The 19,825-nt window shown below is 34.8% G+C and overlaps 2 protein-coding genes across 2 annotated transcripts; both read right to left on the bottom strand.

Moving 5' to 3' along the window:
* Nucleotides 1-762: 762 nt before the first annotated feature.
* LOC141390325 (arrestin domain-containing protein 3-like) lies at nt 763-2,259 on the bottom strand. The gene is made up of 4 exons (XM_073963242.1): nt 2,064-2,259; nt 1,654-2,006; nt 1,041-1,602; nt 763-949 (listed from the first exon to the last, which is right to left on the bottom strand). The coding sequence occupies exons 1-4, from the start codon at nt 2,173-2,175 to the stop codon at nt 837-839; spliced, it is 1,140 nt and encodes a 379-aa protein (XP_073819343.1). The 5' UTR covers nt 2,176-2,259; the 3' UTR covers nt 763-836.
* A 3,612-nt stretch (nt 2,260-5,871) lies between these two features.
* Nucleotides 5,872-16,696, bottom strand: LOC141391159 (arrestin domain-containing protein 17). Its single transcript, XM_073964071.1, has 4 exons — nt 16,456-16,696; nt 7,982-8,355; nt 7,293-7,866; nt 5,872-7,222 (listed from the first exon to the last, which is right to left on the bottom strand). Exons 1-4 carry the CDS (start codon nt 16,568-16,570, stop codon nt 6,966-6,968), a joined length of 1,320 nt encoding a protein of 439 aa, XP_073820172.1. The 5' UTR covers nt 16,571-16,696; the 3' UTR covers nt 5,872-6,965.
* Between the last annotated feature and the right edge of the window lie 3,129 nt (nt 16,697-19,825).

Here is a 19,825-nt window from a genome sequence, read left to right on the forward strand (position 1 = left end):
AATTCATTTAAAAAATATATAAGACTATTTAACCTCCATTAAAAAGAAGTTTTAAACATTTACGACAATCTTTAAAGACACGTTTAATAAAATTAAATTAATGTTCAATTGAATTCATTTAACAGAAGTTTGGGATATTTGTACTTGCTTCCAATTTTTGGCCAGTAAAAACATGCTGAATCACTGTGCGATGTTTTGTCTCAAGTATTAGGTATGCTTATCGATATTATTTAATATTAGATAAATTTCTTTTTGTCTCTCTTTGGGTGGTGTCGTTGTGGTCCAACTTGTATATTTCTTATCAACACTTGATTTGTAATCATGATCGAAATAAAATAATAATATCAATAACATGTGTAAATAGAAAAACATATCGCTAATTTACTCAAAGAGTGACACATCTCAAAAATCGAGTTTCGAGAAAAAACGAGTTTAAAATTGGCGATTGAAATATGACTTCTCAATTTAAAAATATTATTAAATAAAAAAAAAAATAAAATAACTACTTGGACCATATTTTGCAAACAGCTAGCCAGACAACACTGCTAAATATCTGTTCAAGGTCAAGCGTGATTTGAAGTGTTTTAGTGCTTCATAAACTCAAAAAACTTTGTTGTTGAATTATGTCAAACTTGTAGTAAATGATCTGTAACTTTTTGAGTTTTAGAGATATCGACATGAAAATTTGACACAAAATTGCTAACTCAGAAAACGCATTTTTTGAGTTATGCCACTCTTTGAGTTAATGAGCGATAAGTCAACTAAATTCAAAGTTTTTTATTAGAAGCAGATTTACTCATGTTTAACATTTAGGTATCTTATTTATAATATACATATTACGAATACATTGGGTACAGTGGGCGAAAACCATCAACACGATGATGTTTATCGACGTCATGATCAACAAAGGGGGAATCACTTTGTGTAGCTTCTTGATAAGTTGGTGGCTCTGTGGAGATAAGAAATGCGATACGAAATTTACAATAATCATTAGTCATAACAAATTAAGAAATTTCATAAGAGATTGGATGTGGTCTTACTTAGGTCATGGTAGTTTGGAGGCATTTCAGACTCAGCATTTTCTTTTGATGGCGACATTTCAGGAGCTGTTGGTGTTATAGCCGTACTCTCTTCATTGCTGGACAAACTTTCTCTCAAGGGTATGTTACCAATAAATATGGGAACGGATATATCCTTAGATTTGTGACAACCGGACATAATTATTGTGATTTTCAATTTATAGTCAATAAAAATAATATTATTTGGGTCAGTTGTCGGCGCCACAGGCGGTATATAAAATTCACCATTAAATATACGATTGGTTAGGCGGCGACATATTTCAGAAGAATTCTGCTTAACCAAAGTACGCCTCTCGTAGCGATGACAGCGACTTGGTGAATGGGCTGTAAATGTCATTTTTTGTGTGAATTCCATGGTATAACCTTCTGTATCCACCATAGAATGGTTTTGTATGCTAAGCGAGTATTTAACACTTTGTCCAGGAGTATAGGCACCAAAAGGTATTTGCAGAGAATAAAATAATTTACCGCTATTGCAGGGCCAACAACAAAGACTGGCATCTTTTTCGGCTAATAGGGGAAGCTATTGCAAATCGATTATAAGGAGTTGAATACAATAGAAATCTCTACTTACTTTGAAAACAGGATTTAGATTCAAATCTACCGTTTTTAAAACAGTTAGTGGTATGTGATAGTTGTTATCGAAACGCAGTACTCGATTCAAAATCAAGGAAATTCCATACCGGATATGACCATATCTGCCTTCACATGAAGTAGGACATTCCAATGGTAACACAATTGTAAATGTATAGGTGTGCACACCCACAGGTAAGATACCATCGCCTCGTACAATTACTTCATTATTGACATAAACTTCATGGGATCTGTAGTAAGTTGTAGTTGTTGTACTGTTGCCGTTTGAATCTGTAGTTGTGGTGGACTCCTCCCATTTGACTTTACCCTCTCCAAGAAATACAATTCGAGCATCTGAATTGGAAAATAATGAGAAGTGGATTCGATTTCTATGTAACTAAGGCGCCTTACTTCTAATGTTTTTTTCGGAAGTCGTTGTTAGACTGATGGTAGCATTAATGGTCTGGCCACTATAATAAACACCATTTGGGTGGTCCAGAGAAAAAATGCATTGCGATGGCATATTTTTCACGTTCTAATAATTTATATTGTTCGGTTTGTTCGGTATCCACATTTATGACTGCCGTAATAAGCAAAGCGTCTTTGAGTACTGATTAACTTATCTTTCAATACGCATTTATAAACAAAAGAATACAATATGCTGAATACGCTCTTATTTGGCTTGGGCGTTATTTTCTCTTAACCAACACATTGTAATTTTAAGAGTATAAACCAAGGATTTCGAAAATTCAAGAGAATTTAAACTTTAAGAGGAAAGAATAATAATAAATTGACTGACAGTGCAATAACTGAATTCGAGTATTTTGATACATATAAACAAATCTGTGAGGGACTTTAATTGGTTATCATCTATGATTTCTTACAGTTAACAAATTATTGATGAACGAACTTATATGGTAAAAACCAAAAAAGAAAGAAGAATGTGCGAACTGTTAACATATTCTATATAAAATCAGGTATATTCTTTAAAATGAAGTGTTTTAAGAGGATTCTCATAATATCGACCATTACACAAACACTACATATACATAGATAAAGATTTCAATTCATTATAACCTACACCACTATGTGGTAAGGGGTATTATGTGTTAGTGCATTTGTATGTAACATACAAAAGGAAGCGAGATGGACCCATAGTTCCTTCTAGGGATATACATAGAATCACTTTCTGAGTCGATTTATGCTTTTTCCGTTCGCAACATACAGGTCGCATTTGTTGACCGATTTCGCTGAAAATTGCGGAATACCATTTTTTTAGCCGTCGGAAGATCAAGTTCGAAGATATCCCATCGGTCCACGTTTTGGTATAGCCATATAACGGTACCCCCCGATTTACGGTATTTTGACGTTTTCAGCTACATTTTCAGACCGATTTAGCTATAACTTGACATTTAGGGTTCTTAAGTATCAATAAACTTATATAACAAAAGTTGTGGACATAGGTCCACGTTTTGGTATAGCCCCCATATAACGGTACCCTCCGATTTGCGGTATTTTGACGTTTTTAGCTACATTTTCAGACCGATGTATCTATAATTTGACATTTAGGGTTCTGAAACGTCAATAAACTTATATAACAAAAGTTGTGGACATAGGTCCACGTTTCGGTATAGCCCCCATATAACGGTACCCCCCGATTTACGGTATTTTGACTGTTTTAGCTACATTTTCAGACCGATTTAGCTATATTTTGACACTTAGGGTTCTTAGGTGTCAATAAACTTATATAACAAAACTTGTGGACATAGGTCCACGTTTTGGTATAGCCCCCATATAACGGTACCCCCGATTTGCGGTGTTTTGACGTTTGTAGCTACATTTTCAGACCGATGTAGCTATAATTTGACATTTAAAGTTCTTAAATGTCAATAAACTTATATGACAAAACTTGTGGACATAGGTCCACGTTTTGGTATAGCCCCCATATAACGGTACCCCCCGATTTACGGTATTTTTACGGTTTTAGCTACATTTTCAGACCGATTTAGCTAATATTTGACATTTAGGGTTCTTAAGCATCAATAAACTTATACAACAAACATTGTAGACATAGGACCACGTTTTGGTATAGCCCCCATATAGCGGTGACCCCCGATTTACGGTATTTTGACAGTTTTGAATACATTTTCTGACCGATTTAGCTATATTTTGACACTTAGGGTTCTTAAGTGTCAATAAACTTATATAACAAAACTTGTGGACATAGGTCCACGTTTTGGTATAGCCCCCATATAACGGTACCCTCCGATTTGCGGTATTTTGACGTTTTTAGCTACATTTTCAGACCGATGTAGCTATAACTTAACATTTAGGGTTCTTAAGTGTCAATAAACTTATATAACAAAAGTTGTGGACATAGGTCCCCGTTTTGGTATAACCCCCATATAACGATGCCCCCCGATTTACGGTGTTTTGATGTTTTTAGCTACATTTTCAGACCGATTTAGCTATAATTTGACATTTAAAGTTCTTAAATGTCAATAAACTTATATGACAAAACTTGTGGACATAGGTCCAAGTTTTGGTATAGCCCCCATATAACGGTTCATTTAAGTTCATATTTTCGTATAGCCCAGATACCTCCTAACTAGCTGTTAATAACATTTGAAGTTCCCACGTTATGTACCGATTTTCGATATTTTGAAGATTCTAGCTAAATTTTTTAACCGAATTAGAAGTTATTTGACATTAAAGGCTCCCATCAAAAACTGTCAACATAGGCCCATGTTTTATTATAACCCCTATATAACAGTACCTCCCAATTTCTAGCCCACCAAAAATTGTCAACATACATAGTTAGATATAGGCACCATAAAAAAGGGCCTCCCGAATGAAGCATAAATGTACATAAACATTATCTGACATTTTAACGTACCCACTTAAAGTTGGGGACAGGAATGAAAAGTAATTATTCCATTTTAGTTCAGAATATTTTATGGTGGAGGGTATGAAAAGTTCGGCCCGGCCGAACTTAATGCTTTTTTACTTGTTTTGAAATAGGTTAGGTTAGGTTGAGAAGAGGGGTTAGTCAAAATCACCACATGTCCTTAAAAGAATGGGCATACACTTAAGCCAGAAGAAGCCTGTTGTGCGCTCTAATTTTATGTGTCCTGGAAGTTGTTGTTGTTATTTAAAATGTTTTATTAGCTTAGAAGTTCCGTCCCATTGATGTAGTTCTCAAGTATTTGAATCCGATGTCTTTGATATGATCTAGTCCTCTAATTATGTCGTTTCCCATTAGTTGAGTTCTCAAGTTTGTGAAAGCCTGGAAGTGGCAGAGATAGTGTTCCAACGTTTCGTCGTCCTCGCCACATGCCCTGCATTCACTATTCTCTGCACAGCCTATCCTGTGCAGATGCGCTTGTTGTCCTAGATGTCCTGTAAGGACACCAATCAGTCTACTGATATTCTTTTTACTCATCACTAGGAGGTCACTTGTTTTGTCCTGGTCTGGGTTTCCCCATAGGATTTTTGTAGTTTTTCCCTTTTCCTGGTTATCCCATAGGGATACATGAGCATTCTTTGCCCAAGCTTTTAGTTCTATACGCGCCGCTTTTAAAGGCTTGGCATTGTCTAGACTTACTGTAGGTAGCTCCCTGGCATGTTTTTCTAAGGAGTTTGCTACTTCGTTTCCCGTAATCCCTATGTGTCCTGGTACCCATATAATGTTTACCGAGCCATAATGGGAATAGTCGTTAATTGCATTTTTACACTCTAAGACAGTTTTCGATGTTGTTGCCTTACTTGTTATAGCTCAAATTGCTGCTTTATTATCCGTCAGGATGTTAACTGTGAGTGACCTTGTATTGTTTTAAACCACCCAGCAAAATTTTAGATGTCAAAGATGCCATACAATCATTGGTGCAAGTGATCTAGCATGTCATCTTTTTAGCATTTTCATCGATGAATTTTATATGAGCGTGGACCCCCAAAGATGCTATTCGTTTTTGAATCCAAAGCATGTCATTTACACTAATGCTTTGGCATGTCATTTTCAGCAACTCTTTGCAATGATATTATCATTATGACAAGAGTTTTAACAACGTTGGTTGCGATTTCGAGTCTCTATTTTAAGACGTATTTGGTAGTGGAATTCGAATAATTACTACTTTTTCTTAAAATTTTAAAATTTGTCCATAAAATTTTTCCTTGATACCAATGTAAACCATTTGTTATTTTCCAAAAATAAAAGATAAAATTTTTAACAATTGTTTTGTTGTTTTATTTCGAAATTTAACTTAAAAATCTTAAAAATTTATCCAGTTTTCTATTTTGAAAATTGTTCAGCAATTATTGTACCAGCATTAGTTGGTATTACTGAATGAAGTTTTTTCGTACCCTATGGTAGCAAGTAGCAAATTTCAGGAAAATGGAAGAGTAGAATCGTTTATAAAAATTGATTTTTAATATTAAATCGCGAAAATATTAAGCGAAGCCCATTGTGCAAAGTTTTTTATATTTTTTGTTACATAGCTGATAAAAAAAAAAAACAAAAAATATAAACAGTTTTTTCTATTTAAACCAATAGTAACAAAGTTATGAGTCATTCTTTGCGATATATCTGAAACCGTTAGTCAAAAAAAAAAATTTAAAATATAAAGTAATGTGTTGCGGAGGAACATCATTAACTCAGCAAAAAACAAAAAAAGAAAATCAATAACAACTTTTTGGAAAAGTGTCCGATTTCACTTAGAAATCTCCATATTGATTTGGATTAAAGCTCAAGCTTACGGAAGATGTACCTGAAGAAATTGACCGACATAGTCCATTTTGGAGGTGGGTTTTATTTTGGGAGTCATTCCTTACGAAATATATCGCGTCCACCTGTAATTTTAGTTGGTCACAGTAAAATATGGCTAAATCGATCCCAAATTATCTGAAACGATTGTTACATTGGGGTCAGTCCCTAAATCAATTTCTGTGGACGCTAGAATATATGGTTTGTTTGAAAGGTAAAATTCGAAAAACTAATAGAAGTCCTTGGTGAAATGTAGAAGTTATGCCCGTTTAAAGTTCAAAATACACGAAAGTCATTTTTATCTATAGTTACCATTATAAAATCACTTTACGAAGTGATCTGGAAAACCATAGATATTTTCGTCTTCCATGGACTCCATGGTGCATCAGTACCCCTGCATTTTTGTAGACTTTTGCCGAATCTAAGAGTTTTCTTATTCATCTTTCAACATATTTTCAATTTGTAATTTGAACTTGTTTGAGGTTTCAAAAATACATAAATTTCAACAAAAAAGTTTACACAAACATATTTAAATATTTACATAATTAATTGTATTATATTACTACTGGCGATTCCGTTGGTGGCTTTTCCTTTTCAATATTTTCCATTTGGGGATTGGCCCTCTTTTTCCTTTTCTTCTTTTTTTGTGGAGGGTTTGGTGGGGGAGTTTGGTCCATGGAGGGAATAACAACATCATCGACATCAAACACGGGATAACGTGGTGTAAACTGTGCCTGTTCACTAACGGTATTTGCATCATCATCAGCAATATTGGTGGTCATAAACATGGCTTCTTCATATGTGGGAGGAGCTAACAAAGCAGAACAATAAACATTAAATTAAATATTGTTACATACATCTCAGTCCCTGACTCTACTTACGCATTTCAAAATCAATTTCAGTTTCCTCACTCAATAGACTGTGATCGTTTCCATCGGCTCTTTGCATGGCACATGCTGATGTTGTTGGTACATCATCTATGTTGGGTTGAGCAACAGGAGCACTAGGAGCAATCAACGGTACATTACCAATTGTAATGGGTATAACGGATTTAGGGTTACGCATCAAATGATTCATTATGGCCACCACACAAATTTCATACGAAATGCGTACAACTTTACTCAGATGATCACAGGTAGGAGGGGTGGCTGGTACCCGTATAACCTCGGCATAATCGCGTTCACTATGTCGCGGCACGGTACCACAATATTTTTTCACCAAACACAATTTTTCACTGGAAGTTTTCATAGACGGCGTATCCGAGACATAGGTGGCACGAAGATTTAGGCATATCATAAGTTTCTTGACATCGACACTGGTATTGTTTTGAACGTGTGAACTGACCAAAATCATTTGGCCTGGCACATAACCTGTTTGCATTAGGTCGACACGCAAGCGCACTGTTTGCGATGTAAAGAAGCAAAAATTTTCCATACTCTCATTGTAGGCTGCACTCTGAAAGGGAGAATATACACATGAATATTTAAAATTGTCAATATAAAATTTGGGATACAAATCACGATCCTTATTTCAGTATGTAAGAAATAAATTGATAAGTATTATAACTTACCTTCAATAAGTCTGTCTCTCGATTTAGATCCATCATTTTCAATACCGTAAAACCTTTTGTATAAGTACGATTGGAAGTGCCGGATCGAATGGTTGTTACCTTAACCATATAACGCACATGTCCATAGGCTCCTTCAAACGACGATGGACAGTTCACGGGTATTGGACAGGCAAAGGAATAGGTGTGTGTACCGGAATCGATGTAAAAATTCGAACCATCTTCGGAGCCCACCAAAAATGTTGTCGAGGCAATATAGTCTTCATGGCCATGGTAAACATGTCTCCGCTTCAAATTTGATTTGTAGATGGGCTTCTTGCGTCCGTGTCGTTCACGCCATTGACACTGGGCATAACCACAAATTTGTAACTTAATACCTGGCAAATTGAAACCAAATTAACAAAATTAATGCGAAGTGTTTCTTGAACAAATATTTTTGTTTATTGTATTCTAATCTAACAATATTGGGTTATAGCTTTGCGTTTGTTGTAGTATTGTGTCATTATTAACAATCTGGGCATATGCTCTGTTACGAATTGCTTACTTATAATAATAATTGATAAGATATCAAGAGTGTATCAAATTTGTCAGCGTCATGCGTTATTATTCATTTGTATGGCTTTGGTTTCTTTCTTATTTTTCTTTTGTTTATCAAATGATAAGATAAGAAACAGTTTATAAAGATTATTTAAAATATTCCAAACATATTTACTGCACTGGCACAAATATTTGTCAGACAGAGCTTTTGTTAAAATTCTAGAATTAAGTCTTAATATCTTTATTAAGGTAAATTAACATATTTATGCATATAAAGATACACCGAGCTCAAAATAACAACAAAATATTTGAAGTATCTTAGTATATCTACATATATAAGGCTAAAGTAGTCTTGGGTTGAAAATGCAACTTATTTGGAAGAGGATACATTTTTTACTTTTTATATACATAGTATATGAAAAGCTTGGAAAGTATGTACTCATCAATAAGTCGGCTAAATAATAATAAGGCAGATAGAATTTAATGGGTTCTCTGTCAGGCGACCGAAACAAAAGAGGTGCTGACATTGACAGTGACCAAGAGCTCATCATAGGCGAAATCAAAACCGGATTGAAACACCCAAGCAGAAACACCAGATACACAAGGCAAAAACAACTACGCCTACAGCAATTAGAAGCACCCCAGCCACTGCAATGCGCGAAAAGTTACCAATAAGTCAACACCATACATATCACCAAGTTGCGGAAGAAACATTGGACGTCGTTAAAAACAGACACTTGAAACCAAGTAATTTCTGAAAGAGGCGAAGTTGAGATGCAGATGAATAACAATATCACATGAGAGTAATATCAATAATTACACTGTGCTCTTGAACCAACTTTTAATGAAAGGAGTTTACACCTGGGAAGATTTTGCGGATTCTTAAACAACAATGTTCATAGATGAGAAAAATCAAAAAACGAAAAAATTCGCCGGAGCGCAACAAAGTCACGACTGTAATTTCCCAATTAAAATTAATGTATCTCAAAAATGGTACAACCTAAAAATATGAACTTTGACCGCGATTTATTTAAAAATTTTTTCTTATTTTCGTATTTTTCTCATCTATGAACATTGCTGTTTCAGAATCCGAAAAAAGTTCCCCGGTGTAACTGGGTTTTATTTAAATTTAGTTAAGACGCACTGTACATGACATTGTTTTATAAGGAGGCGATACCGTCTATGCATTGTCCCAATTTGTACATCTATATCTCAAAAATGGTAAAACCTATGAAAATATCATAAAGATCATATTGTAGAGAAATTTGACAGCTACGATATTTTCTCTAATCCCATTTCAATACGACTTGCGGGTTCCGAACAAAATCGTGAATAACCTAAAACCCCAAATAATGTTGTGTTTTGATTTTTCTCAACTATGAACATTGTAGTTTCAGAATCTGCAAAAACTTATCAGGTGTAAGCTCCTTTCATTTAAAGTTGGTTAAGAGTACTGTGTTTAGGAAAAGAAGTGAAGAAAGCTGCAAGAAAATACAAAAGAAAGTTCCTGAAAAATCTGGCAGAAACAGCCGTGAAAGCAGCTAGCCAAAACAACTTGAGAAAGCTACACCGGACGTAAATGGTCTCACGAAGCGAAGGAGTACCAGGAGCCAAGCAAAAGAACAATGATGAACAAATTCAAAGATGTAGAGAATATTTCAAATAAATTAGTAACGACAGAAACGCCAGTGAACATAACGAAATGTACACCAGCAGTCCAATAGAAACAAAATAACAAGAACAAACTAAAAACAAAGGCAATGGAACAACTAAAAGAAACAAAGCAACAGGACAATATGTTTTATCGGCGAAATCCCTATGGGCAAACTCCAGAACAGCAGCTGAGTTACTTCGACCTCACATCATAGCAGCTTGGGAGGAAGAATTACTGCCTCAAACCCAAAAATGGTGACTTCAAAGATCGTAACAACTGGAGAGAACTAACCCTGCTCCACACCAAGCAGCCATAATACATAAAGAACTCAAAGGCAAGCAGAAAACATTTAGAGAAATGAGTAAGCTGGCTTCAGACCAAATAGAAGCCATGTAGACCAAGCCAACACCCTACGCTTCATAATAGAACAAATTATAGAATGGCGCACCACCTGTATCTACTGTTGATTGACTTCAAGAAAGTCTTCGACACCATCTGACGAACTGTCAAGCAGGAAGCATTGAGCAAAACGGGTATATCACATAAAATAGTCCGACTAATAAACGCGATGTACGAAGATGCGGAACTCTCAGTTCTCCACAACGCACTGTAGGTAATTTGCCTACTTTCCGAGGCAAAAAGTCAATTTTGATAATTTTTAGTTGGTGTTGAATAAAGAACATGTAAAATTTTTTTTCAAAATAGCGCCATTATCGCTGTTTAAATTGCAGTCAAAGTGAGAATTTCGAAGAAAAACTAAAAAAAAAATTATAAGGCATATTTCAATGTGTTCAAAACCGCGGAAAATAAACCAAATATGTACAAGTAAAAAAGTATCAGTCGGCCTTGCCGACAGAGATATACCCTCAGCCTGTATATATTGAGACACTTTTTTCCCACAAAACGTATGTATATAGGGTTTTTTTAAGTTTTGGGAATTGAACCGACAAAAATGTTCATTAGGATTAGAGATCAAAAGTTTTGCGGAGGAGATACTAAAAGGAATGGATCTACATTTACCATTATGGTGCCATAGGGGGTTTTTACACCCTTCGGGATGTTTGCTCAAGAAGTATGGACTTGCCCCTGAAAAAACGTTTACCATCGTAATTGAGGCAGCGAATGCAAGTTGCTTCAACAAAAATCAAAGTGATTCGATAGCAGGTCTTAAAGTGAACTTATCCGAAATTTTGTGTGGGAGGTATCGGATGGAGTGGACAAATGTAGTCCATATTTGAACCTGATCTATATCTAAAAGATATATTAGGATGTGTAAAGTACACAGAAAAAAATATTTCAAGAATTTTTACATATTTTCGTTTGTGATGTAGTTTTTTCATACTGTACAGGTACCCCACATAAGATACATGTGCAGTTTCTTATTTCATCCAAAAGCCACTATTTTTTTCAAAAATATGTAAGATTTTCATGAGATACAAAATCATTTTCTTATTTTCCCTATATTCCACTATTTTCTCTCATATTTCCTCTCTTGGTTGGTAAATGCTCTCAACTTTGTTCTCGTTTTCTTTTGAATGGTCTCGTCGTCTTACCATCGTGTTAACCATTGGTGTCCAAAATAAATGAGAGAGAATTGTTGGGAGAGTAATGTCCCTTTGTTAAACAACGGTTGACATGGCTCTCATTTGGATTTTTTATTCTCTGTTGTTACGACAACGTAAAGGCGTGTACATCAACGGTGTTAACAATGTATCAACAAACCACAACACAAACTCTCATCATCACATTGAGACTATATCAACAAACCACACCACACACATACCCACCACAACAACATACCTAAACTACGTAGCAACCATTTTGTTGTTAGTTAACTGACAAACCAATCAACTACAGTGCGTTTGGTGTCGAAAAACAAAGTGTTTGGAGCTCTATAGTTCGCAACTACAAATTTTTAATTTCTTTAATATAAAGCCAACATCTAATATCTCAACCTAGTGCTGATAGACAGACTCAACATGTATGTACATATGGTTCGTATTGTTCTGCTATGTTCACAAGACCATAACAACTACAGTGAAAATCCTTAGAAGGAAACGGTAAGTTACAATATTACAAAATAAAATAATTAATAAAACTAGCAAAATTTGTATATTACAAAATAAAAGAATTAATAAAACTAGCAAAATTTGTCTCTGGTTTGGTTGGTGGTGTGTGGCGGTTGTTAGTCCAATAAAAACAAAAACAACAACTCGTCAAAATTTTTTTCAATCTCTCAGAAAAAAACATTTTTTTTATTTACTTTATGAAAGGCGTTCATGAAATGCAGAAATTTGAACTTTTGCAAGACTTTATGAACACTATTCCTGAAATGCAGTAATTATTTTTTTCTGTGTATGGTCCAATTCGGCCACTCCCTTCAAGAGTTACCGTATGAACAAATTTTCGGAACATTTTTGAACTTTTGTGGACAAAATATTACTAAGGCAAAATTTTGGACCGAATCGGCAGATCCGTTCTAGAGTTATCTTGTGCTTCAACCACCTTACATGGTGCAATAGGGGTTTTTGCAACTTTCAGGCTATTTTCTCAGGAAGTATGGACTTGCCGCTAATGAAACTTGTACCGTCGTATGGAGGGCAGTGAATACAAGTTGCTAAAACAAAAATCAGAGCGATCTGAGAGATGGCCCTAAACTGAACTTTTCCGAAATGTTGTGTGGGAGTAACACGAAGGAGTGGGCCGATTGAGTCTATATTGAATCATTATTTAAGTCTGGTACACATTTTACGATGGGCAAAGTATGGACCAAATCGGTTACTCCCTTCAAGAGTTATCGGGGGAGGTACCGGAAGGAGTGGACCGATATTTCCCATCTTCGAACTTAAACTAAGTTTGGACAAAATATTACGAAAGCCAAAATTTAAACCGAATCGGTTCATCCGTTCGAGAGTTATCGTGCGCTCCACCCAGCCAGACAGACAGACAGACGGACAGACATCAATCGACTCCAAATTGTCAGAAACACATTTCGTCCAAACATACTTGGGGTCTAAAACCATTATTTCGTTAGCATAAATGCTGAGGGTATAAAATGGAATAGATTGGCAATTGCGAGTGGATTTATTTAATATATAATATAGCTTAAACATTTTGTGTAACTACGAAAAAACACAAAACGCCAGAACGCAATCAAATTCGGGTCACAATAATGCTCCAAAGAGTCAACTGTAAAGATATTAATGGATAAATGTGCCGAAACTGGGTCTGTTAGTGATGTAAAGACAACAACGCCCCTTCGACCAGTTCGATCGACCGAAAATATCGCAGCTGTAGGTGATAATGTCGCTCAATCTCTATCCACCTCAATTCGACACCGAGCTCAGCAAATTGGTGTCTCTAAATCCACTATGCATCGAATTTTGACGAAAGATTTGCATCATCATGCGTACAAAGTTCAATTGACTCAGGAACTAGAGCCAGCTGACCATGGACAGAGAAGGGACTTCGTTAATTGGGTATTGGAGAGACAACATGAAAATGCTGCTTATGCCGATAAAATCATCTTCAGTGACGACGCCAATTTCCATCTTGATGGCTTCGTCAATAGGCAGAATTGTCGCATTTGGGGTGGGGAAAATCCTCGAGTAATTCACGAGAAGAAAAATGCATCCTCAACATAGTGACACATGTAGTTTTTGGGCTGGGGGAATCATTGGACCTTCTTTATGAAAATGAGGCAGGGCAAGCGCAAACAGTCAATGGTGTTCGGTATCGGGAAATTAAAACCAGTTTTTGTCTTGCCTAGAATTGAAGAAATTAATGTGGAGGCCATGTGCTTTCAATAAGACGGCGCCTCATGTCATACAGCCAGATAAATAATTGAACATTTCATTAAAAGATCGCATATGTGCCAGCAAAGCCGCGGCGGTCATCTGCACGATATTTTGCTCCATACATAACCTCATTCTGTCTATTTCGCGATATAATAAAGTTTTACGATTTTTTTAAATATCTGTGTTTTATTTAAAATTTAAAAATTGCGTTCTAGTTGGGACGCCCTTTATTTTATTTTATTTTTCTTAAACTCACTTCATATAGACTTTTACTAAATTGGCCGTGCTTCTGTCACCTATAACACATTACTGAAACTCTTCTTAATTTATATTACTAGGTTTCAAAACCCGATTTTGCCCGTTTTTTTATATTTATCAGATTTTACTAGGTCACTTCTCAAAAAAAAGTAAAAGTTTTGTTTGAGGAAATAAATAATAAATAAGTAATGGCGAAAAATTGTTCGTTACATATTAATCATTGATACGGTTCTAAACTCGTCTTTATTAACATATATCGTTTTCAACAGTTTGTTGTGTATAAGAAAACTAATGAAAATTGCATTGTTCGTTATATATGTACATAGTTGCTTATAACCGTTGTTCGTTATATCCGAATTTATCTGTAGAAATATTTGTTTTATCTCACTTTTACACGTAAATAATTTAAAAAGTTAAAAAATACTTTAATTCATCCGTTATTAATTTTTGCCTCATAAACAGGGCAAATTACCTATAGTGCAAGGGGAACATAAGCCAACCGTTTTTCACCAACGTGGAAATAACACAAGAAAGCAATATGTCACCCCTACTTCTCACAATTGTACTGCATGAAATAATGAATGAAATTTACTCTCAAAAAAGAGACATAACATGGAGTGTATCACGACAACACGACGATTTCGATTAAGCGTTTGTTATATGTGTTCTCTATTACAAGATATCAAGCAATAAGTCAAAATTAGAAGACCTGGGGCTGGATTCTTGTTGTATGAAAAATTGAAATGAAAAATATTTTCTTTTTAACATTTTTCATTGGACGTTTATTCCCTTTATAAAAGTTTTCATTTCAAATTTTCATAGAACAAGAATTGAGCCCCTGGAAAGGAGAACATTACATTAGGGTTATAACTTTTTGCATTTTTTGCAAACATCAAAAATACCACCACATAGCCGTGTAGACAAATATTAAGAAATGCGTTGTCAATTTTCTCCTACCGTTAAAAATGTTCCCGTACCGATTGAATTCAAGTTTTCCATTGCAGTTATATCTTTTAATTTGTTCATTTCGGGAACTTTTTTGACAAAATCGACCTTACAAAACACGTTTCGTTATCAGAACAATATTCCGCACACGGAACTGGCGTAGTTTCTTTATACCCATAGCACTGTCATCAGCGTTCTTGCAAAAGCTATCAAATTTCGATATTTTGAAGTTTTTATTTAAATGACAAATACCTCTGCTTCTATTTGGTGTATTAAGGACATGTAAAATGCTAATCAAGAAGGCCAGCAAAGCTTTCAATCAGTACCAAGTTGATTGCGGACAGTAGTCAAATATAAAATTATTATTTAATTATTTTGGTTCAGTTCGCCTTAAGTCATTTGGTATAATAGCCAAATAGATGAAAACTATAGTATCTCCCTGAAAGAAATGTTTACCAGTGAAAATCTTATGTACAGGGGTTGTGATGAAGGGTATCATCATATAACGCCACCCGATAATCGGCCCGGTCCCGACTATAGCTCTCGCTCACTTGTTTGATTAGTATACATCCCTGAGGATCATATGCAAAACATTTTGGCCCAACACATACAAAAGCAGATTAAATGTAGAAAATGGAGATGGATTGGTTATACCTTAAGAAAACATGTTCATAGTATAAGCAGGATGGCCTTTGAATGCAATCCCCAAGGATCACAAAATCGAGGTCGACCAAGAATAAACGAAGAACTAAGAAAAAACCTTACATGAAAAGAAGCAAAAAAGATGACTAATCCTGGGAGATGGCGAGGAGTGACAGGAAAACTTGCGTAAATACAAATAATTTCCACACATTTTAGTTTAATACTCCTGTAACAATATAATCTTAGTTATAATCTATAATATAATTTTAGTTATTCCACATGCCTTAGCTGCCCCGTCAAGAATAATTTCTTGAAGTAGAAGATTTATGGTTTTCACTATGATTATGATCTCCATTATAAACAGTTCCTCCCTGCCGAACTTAATGCCACTTTTACATGTTTTATAATACATATTTCCTTTTCGTTACCATTTTACCACCTCATTTCTAAAAATAAATCTTTAGTGTGTTCTTTACTTTTTTAAGTTTTTTAAGATTTTTATAAGTTATTTTTTTGTAGTTATCTCTTATTATCACTGAGTCACGCAGCAAATTTGTTTTATTATCAAGTATGTACTTCAGGAACTTTGCGATTGATTATGTCAACAAATATCATGTCTACAGATATTTTGCTTTAATTTATACCTTTAAATTTCTTCGCTTTATTTAATGTTAAAATAACTTTTCCCGTCAACAATTGACCCGTAAAATAAGTTCCATATTCATTTTGATCGAATGTTATAACACAATTATTAGCCATGGTTATGAATTTGAATTGTTTTTGTTTTCCAATAAAATCAGGTAATTACATTCTACTTTTTTCACGTATTCCGTAGTAGTTTAACGTAACGCTTTAGGTTCGCAACTGAGTTAGTGTAGCTCGACTACCTTGTTAAGTTGTATCCATAACTGTTGATATGATACGCTTTAGATGAGATAAGATTTCATAGTAGTGTGGGTACAGAGTTTTTTTACTCACCGTCGTCTCTGCCGAAAGGGGCCTACACACAAAAATTTTGTTGATAGCTAAGGTGTTATATTTGATGAGCAATAAAGCCTATGGATGATTTTTTTTACTGAGAAACGGTATTTGGTTAAGAGCTTAAAGTGACAGTATGTCTAAATCTGAATTTGAATAATTGAAGTAGCAGTTGTGCCGCTGCTACAATGTGTATGTGTGTATGGTTGTTTGTTTTGTAAGCAAAACAATTCGCATTTACTTGATCAATTAACTTTAACGTCATCTGTAGATAATGATTTGTATAGAAATTTCAAATTAAACAACAGAGCTACGTACAAAAAAAAAACGTTATATTTTTTTAGGGAAATATTCATAGGGAAATATTTATTTAGTAAATATATTTTATTATATGAAATTGTTTTTGCTTTACTAATATCTTTGATAAGTGTTATAAATAATTTATAAAACTTACAGTGTTATATGAGGTTTAGCCGTAAAATTGTTAGAAACACGCAGCTATTAATACATTTATTTTGACGTTAAAATTGAATTATTTGTAACACAACAATAAATGGAATGGAAGATCATAAACACCCTACAGCTATATGTATATTTCAGTAACAGTTAATAAATTATTTATTGAAATCATATAAAAATCGATAATTTGAGTTTTTATTAATTTTGAAAAAATATATATAAAATTATATATATAAAATTAAAATATATAAAAATCGATAATTTGAGTTTTTATTACTTTTAAAAAAATATATATCAAATTGAGCTTTAATGAGAATTTTTGGAATTTATTTTTTCTGAAAGTCCTACTAGGTAAAGTTTTAGTCACATTTTCACACCGAATTAGTTGTTAATTGACTTTTCAAATTCTCCATGGACAGGAAACATCTACGCCAAAATTTTTAATATAGACAATATTTTGATGAAGTCTCCAAGATCTTCGAGGTCTCTGTGGAAAGGTAATACTCATCAAAATATTGTTGTTTTTAGTCCATATATTAATGTCCGAATATCCCTATGGAATTCATTTGTTGTGGTCAAGTTTATAATTCTTGAAAACAAATTCTATAAACCCCAAAAGACGTTATGCTCTGCATATTTTGCAAATTCCGTCCTTCAATGAAGTATGCGGAGTTAATAAACCGACGGTAGCTGCGAACATACTCGGACTGTTTATAGGATCTGTGGAGAGAATTTCGGAATAAATGTCTGTTTTTGCGTTTGATCTCTGGATTGTAGATCCTTGATTCTCCAAATCCACGTATACCCGCAAGAACTTTAAAAGTAATGTGTTCAGCTGTGGATGAAAGACAAACGAGAACTTGCATAATATTTAAATTCTTCAAGATCAATCTTATTTCAGTGCATGCGCCGACCGTAGACAAGGACGAGAAGAGCTTGTGAAATTAAACATATTCTGAGCGAGTTTTTACCCAATTTAGCCTCCACAGTGACTTCGCGTGGGAGTTGGCCGCACCGAATTCAAATAAATCGATATAGAAGTATGTTTGGTAGGTATATTGAGTGTGTGTTGCCCACACTTTTAGGCGGGGAAGTTTTTTGACTACTGGGAACTACAAATACCTAAGTTTGCACAATTCTGTCTAAAAGCTGGAAAACGTGGAACTATTTCCAACACTTATGTCCATAATTTTACCCTCAGTATTTTTGCTAACGAGGTTATACATATACATTTTCACACGGGCAAAATGTGCTTCATCGAAATAATGCTTTAGACACCAGCAGTGCGATTCTCTAAGACATTTTTGGAGTTACCGACAATTGTCGGTGAAATTAAAATGCTTATAATTTCGGTACTTACCGATGTTTTTCGTTAAGTTAGCGACGAATAAAAAGCAGTCGTAAAGTTCTACCGATAGCAAGAAAGTTGTCAACATTTATTTGAACTTTTCATTCATAATTTTGCGTTGTAATTTTACCGATTTTTGTCGGTAACTCAACAAATGTGTTAGAGAATCGCACTACAGGAATGTTTGGACGAAATCCGTTTCAGACAATTTGGAGTCGATTTTGCAATGTCCGTCTGGCTGGCTTTAGCCCACGATATCTCGCGAACTCCTTCGGGTACCTCCCACACAAAATTTCGGAATAGTTCAGTTTAAGGCCAGCTCTCAAATCGCTTTGATTTTTGTTGCAGCCACTTGTAATCGGTGTCCTCATTACGATAGTACAAGTTTTTTCAGGGGCAAGACCATACTTCCTGAGCAAATGGTTCGAAATGTAAAAAACCCCTATTACACCATGTGTAGTGGCTGTATCGCACGATAACTTTCGAACGGATCAGCCTATAGGGTCCAAAATCTGGCCTTCGTAACATTTTGATTGATTTTTATGCCGACGGATACTTTTTTACTTCTAGTTCGACCAGAAAAATTTAGCTAAAATCGTGAAAATACCTGAAATCGGGTGGTACCGTTATAAGAGCACTATTCCAAAACGTGGAGCTATGTCCATAATTTTATATGGTGACGTTTCTTGATCATTGGGAACCATAAATATCAAATTATAGCAAATTCCGCCAGAAAATGTAGCATAAAATAGTCAACATCTCTATACCAAAATGTGGATCTAAGTCTACAATTTTTGGTGGAGAAGTTTCTTAAATGCCAAATTGCCAGAATACCTGATATCGGGCTTTCCGTTATATGGGGCTATACCAAAACCTGGACCGATATAGCCTATCGTCGAACTTGAACTGCCAGCAAACAAAACATGCATTCCAAAATTTCAGCTACCTACCTTAATTTGTATGGATGCTGCAGTGATTACCACAGACGGACGCACGGACATGCATAATTAAATTCAGAAGTTTACCCTGATCAAGAATATATAGACTTTATAGGGTCGCAAATGATTATTTCAATGCATTACAAATGGAAAAACTTAACTTTATATACCCTCCATACTGTGGTGGAGAGTGTAAAAATGGAAAGAGAGAAATATAAAAGGATGCAGGAGTCAAAAAGGTTTGAAATTTCGACATTAAAGTAAATCATTAGAATAATGGTTTTGGTAATT

Source organism: Musca autumnalis, unplaced genomic scaffold (assembly GCF_047663935.1).
Source record: "Musca autumnalis isolate F117 unplaced genomic scaffold, ASM4766393v1 scaffold_1, whole genome shotgun sequence".
Classification (NCBI taxonomy): Eukaryota; Metazoa; Arthropoda; class Insecta; order Diptera; family Muscidae; genus Musca; species Musca autumnalis.

Bases quoted from the DNA above. Each gene is read 5' to 3' on its own strand.
- LOC141390325 (XM_073963242.1), bottom strand. From the start codon at position 2,175: ATGCCATCGCAATGCATTTTTTCTCTGGACCACCCAAATGGTGTTTAT. The intron at 2,007-2,063 runs GTAAGGCGCCTT...TTTCCAATTCAG, and splicing joins TTCCGAAAAAAACATTAGAA to ATGCTCGAATTGTATTTCTT. The intron at 950-1,040 runs GTAAGACCACAT...TTATCTCCACAG, and splicing joins TCCAAACTACCATGACCTAA to AGCCACCAACTTATCAAGAA.
- LOC141391159 (XM_073964071.1), bottom strand. From the start codon at position 16,570: ATGGCTAATAATTGTGTTATAACATTCGATCAAAATGAATATGGAACT. The intron at 8,356-16,455 runs GTATAAATTAAA...TCAATTTGCCAG, and splicing joins TAAAGCGAAGAAATTTAAAG to GTATTAAGTTACAAATTTGT. The intron at 7,867-7,981 runs GTAAGTTATAAT...TCTCCCTTTCAG, and splicing joins GAGAGACAGACTTATTGAAG to AGTGCAGCCTACAATGAGAG.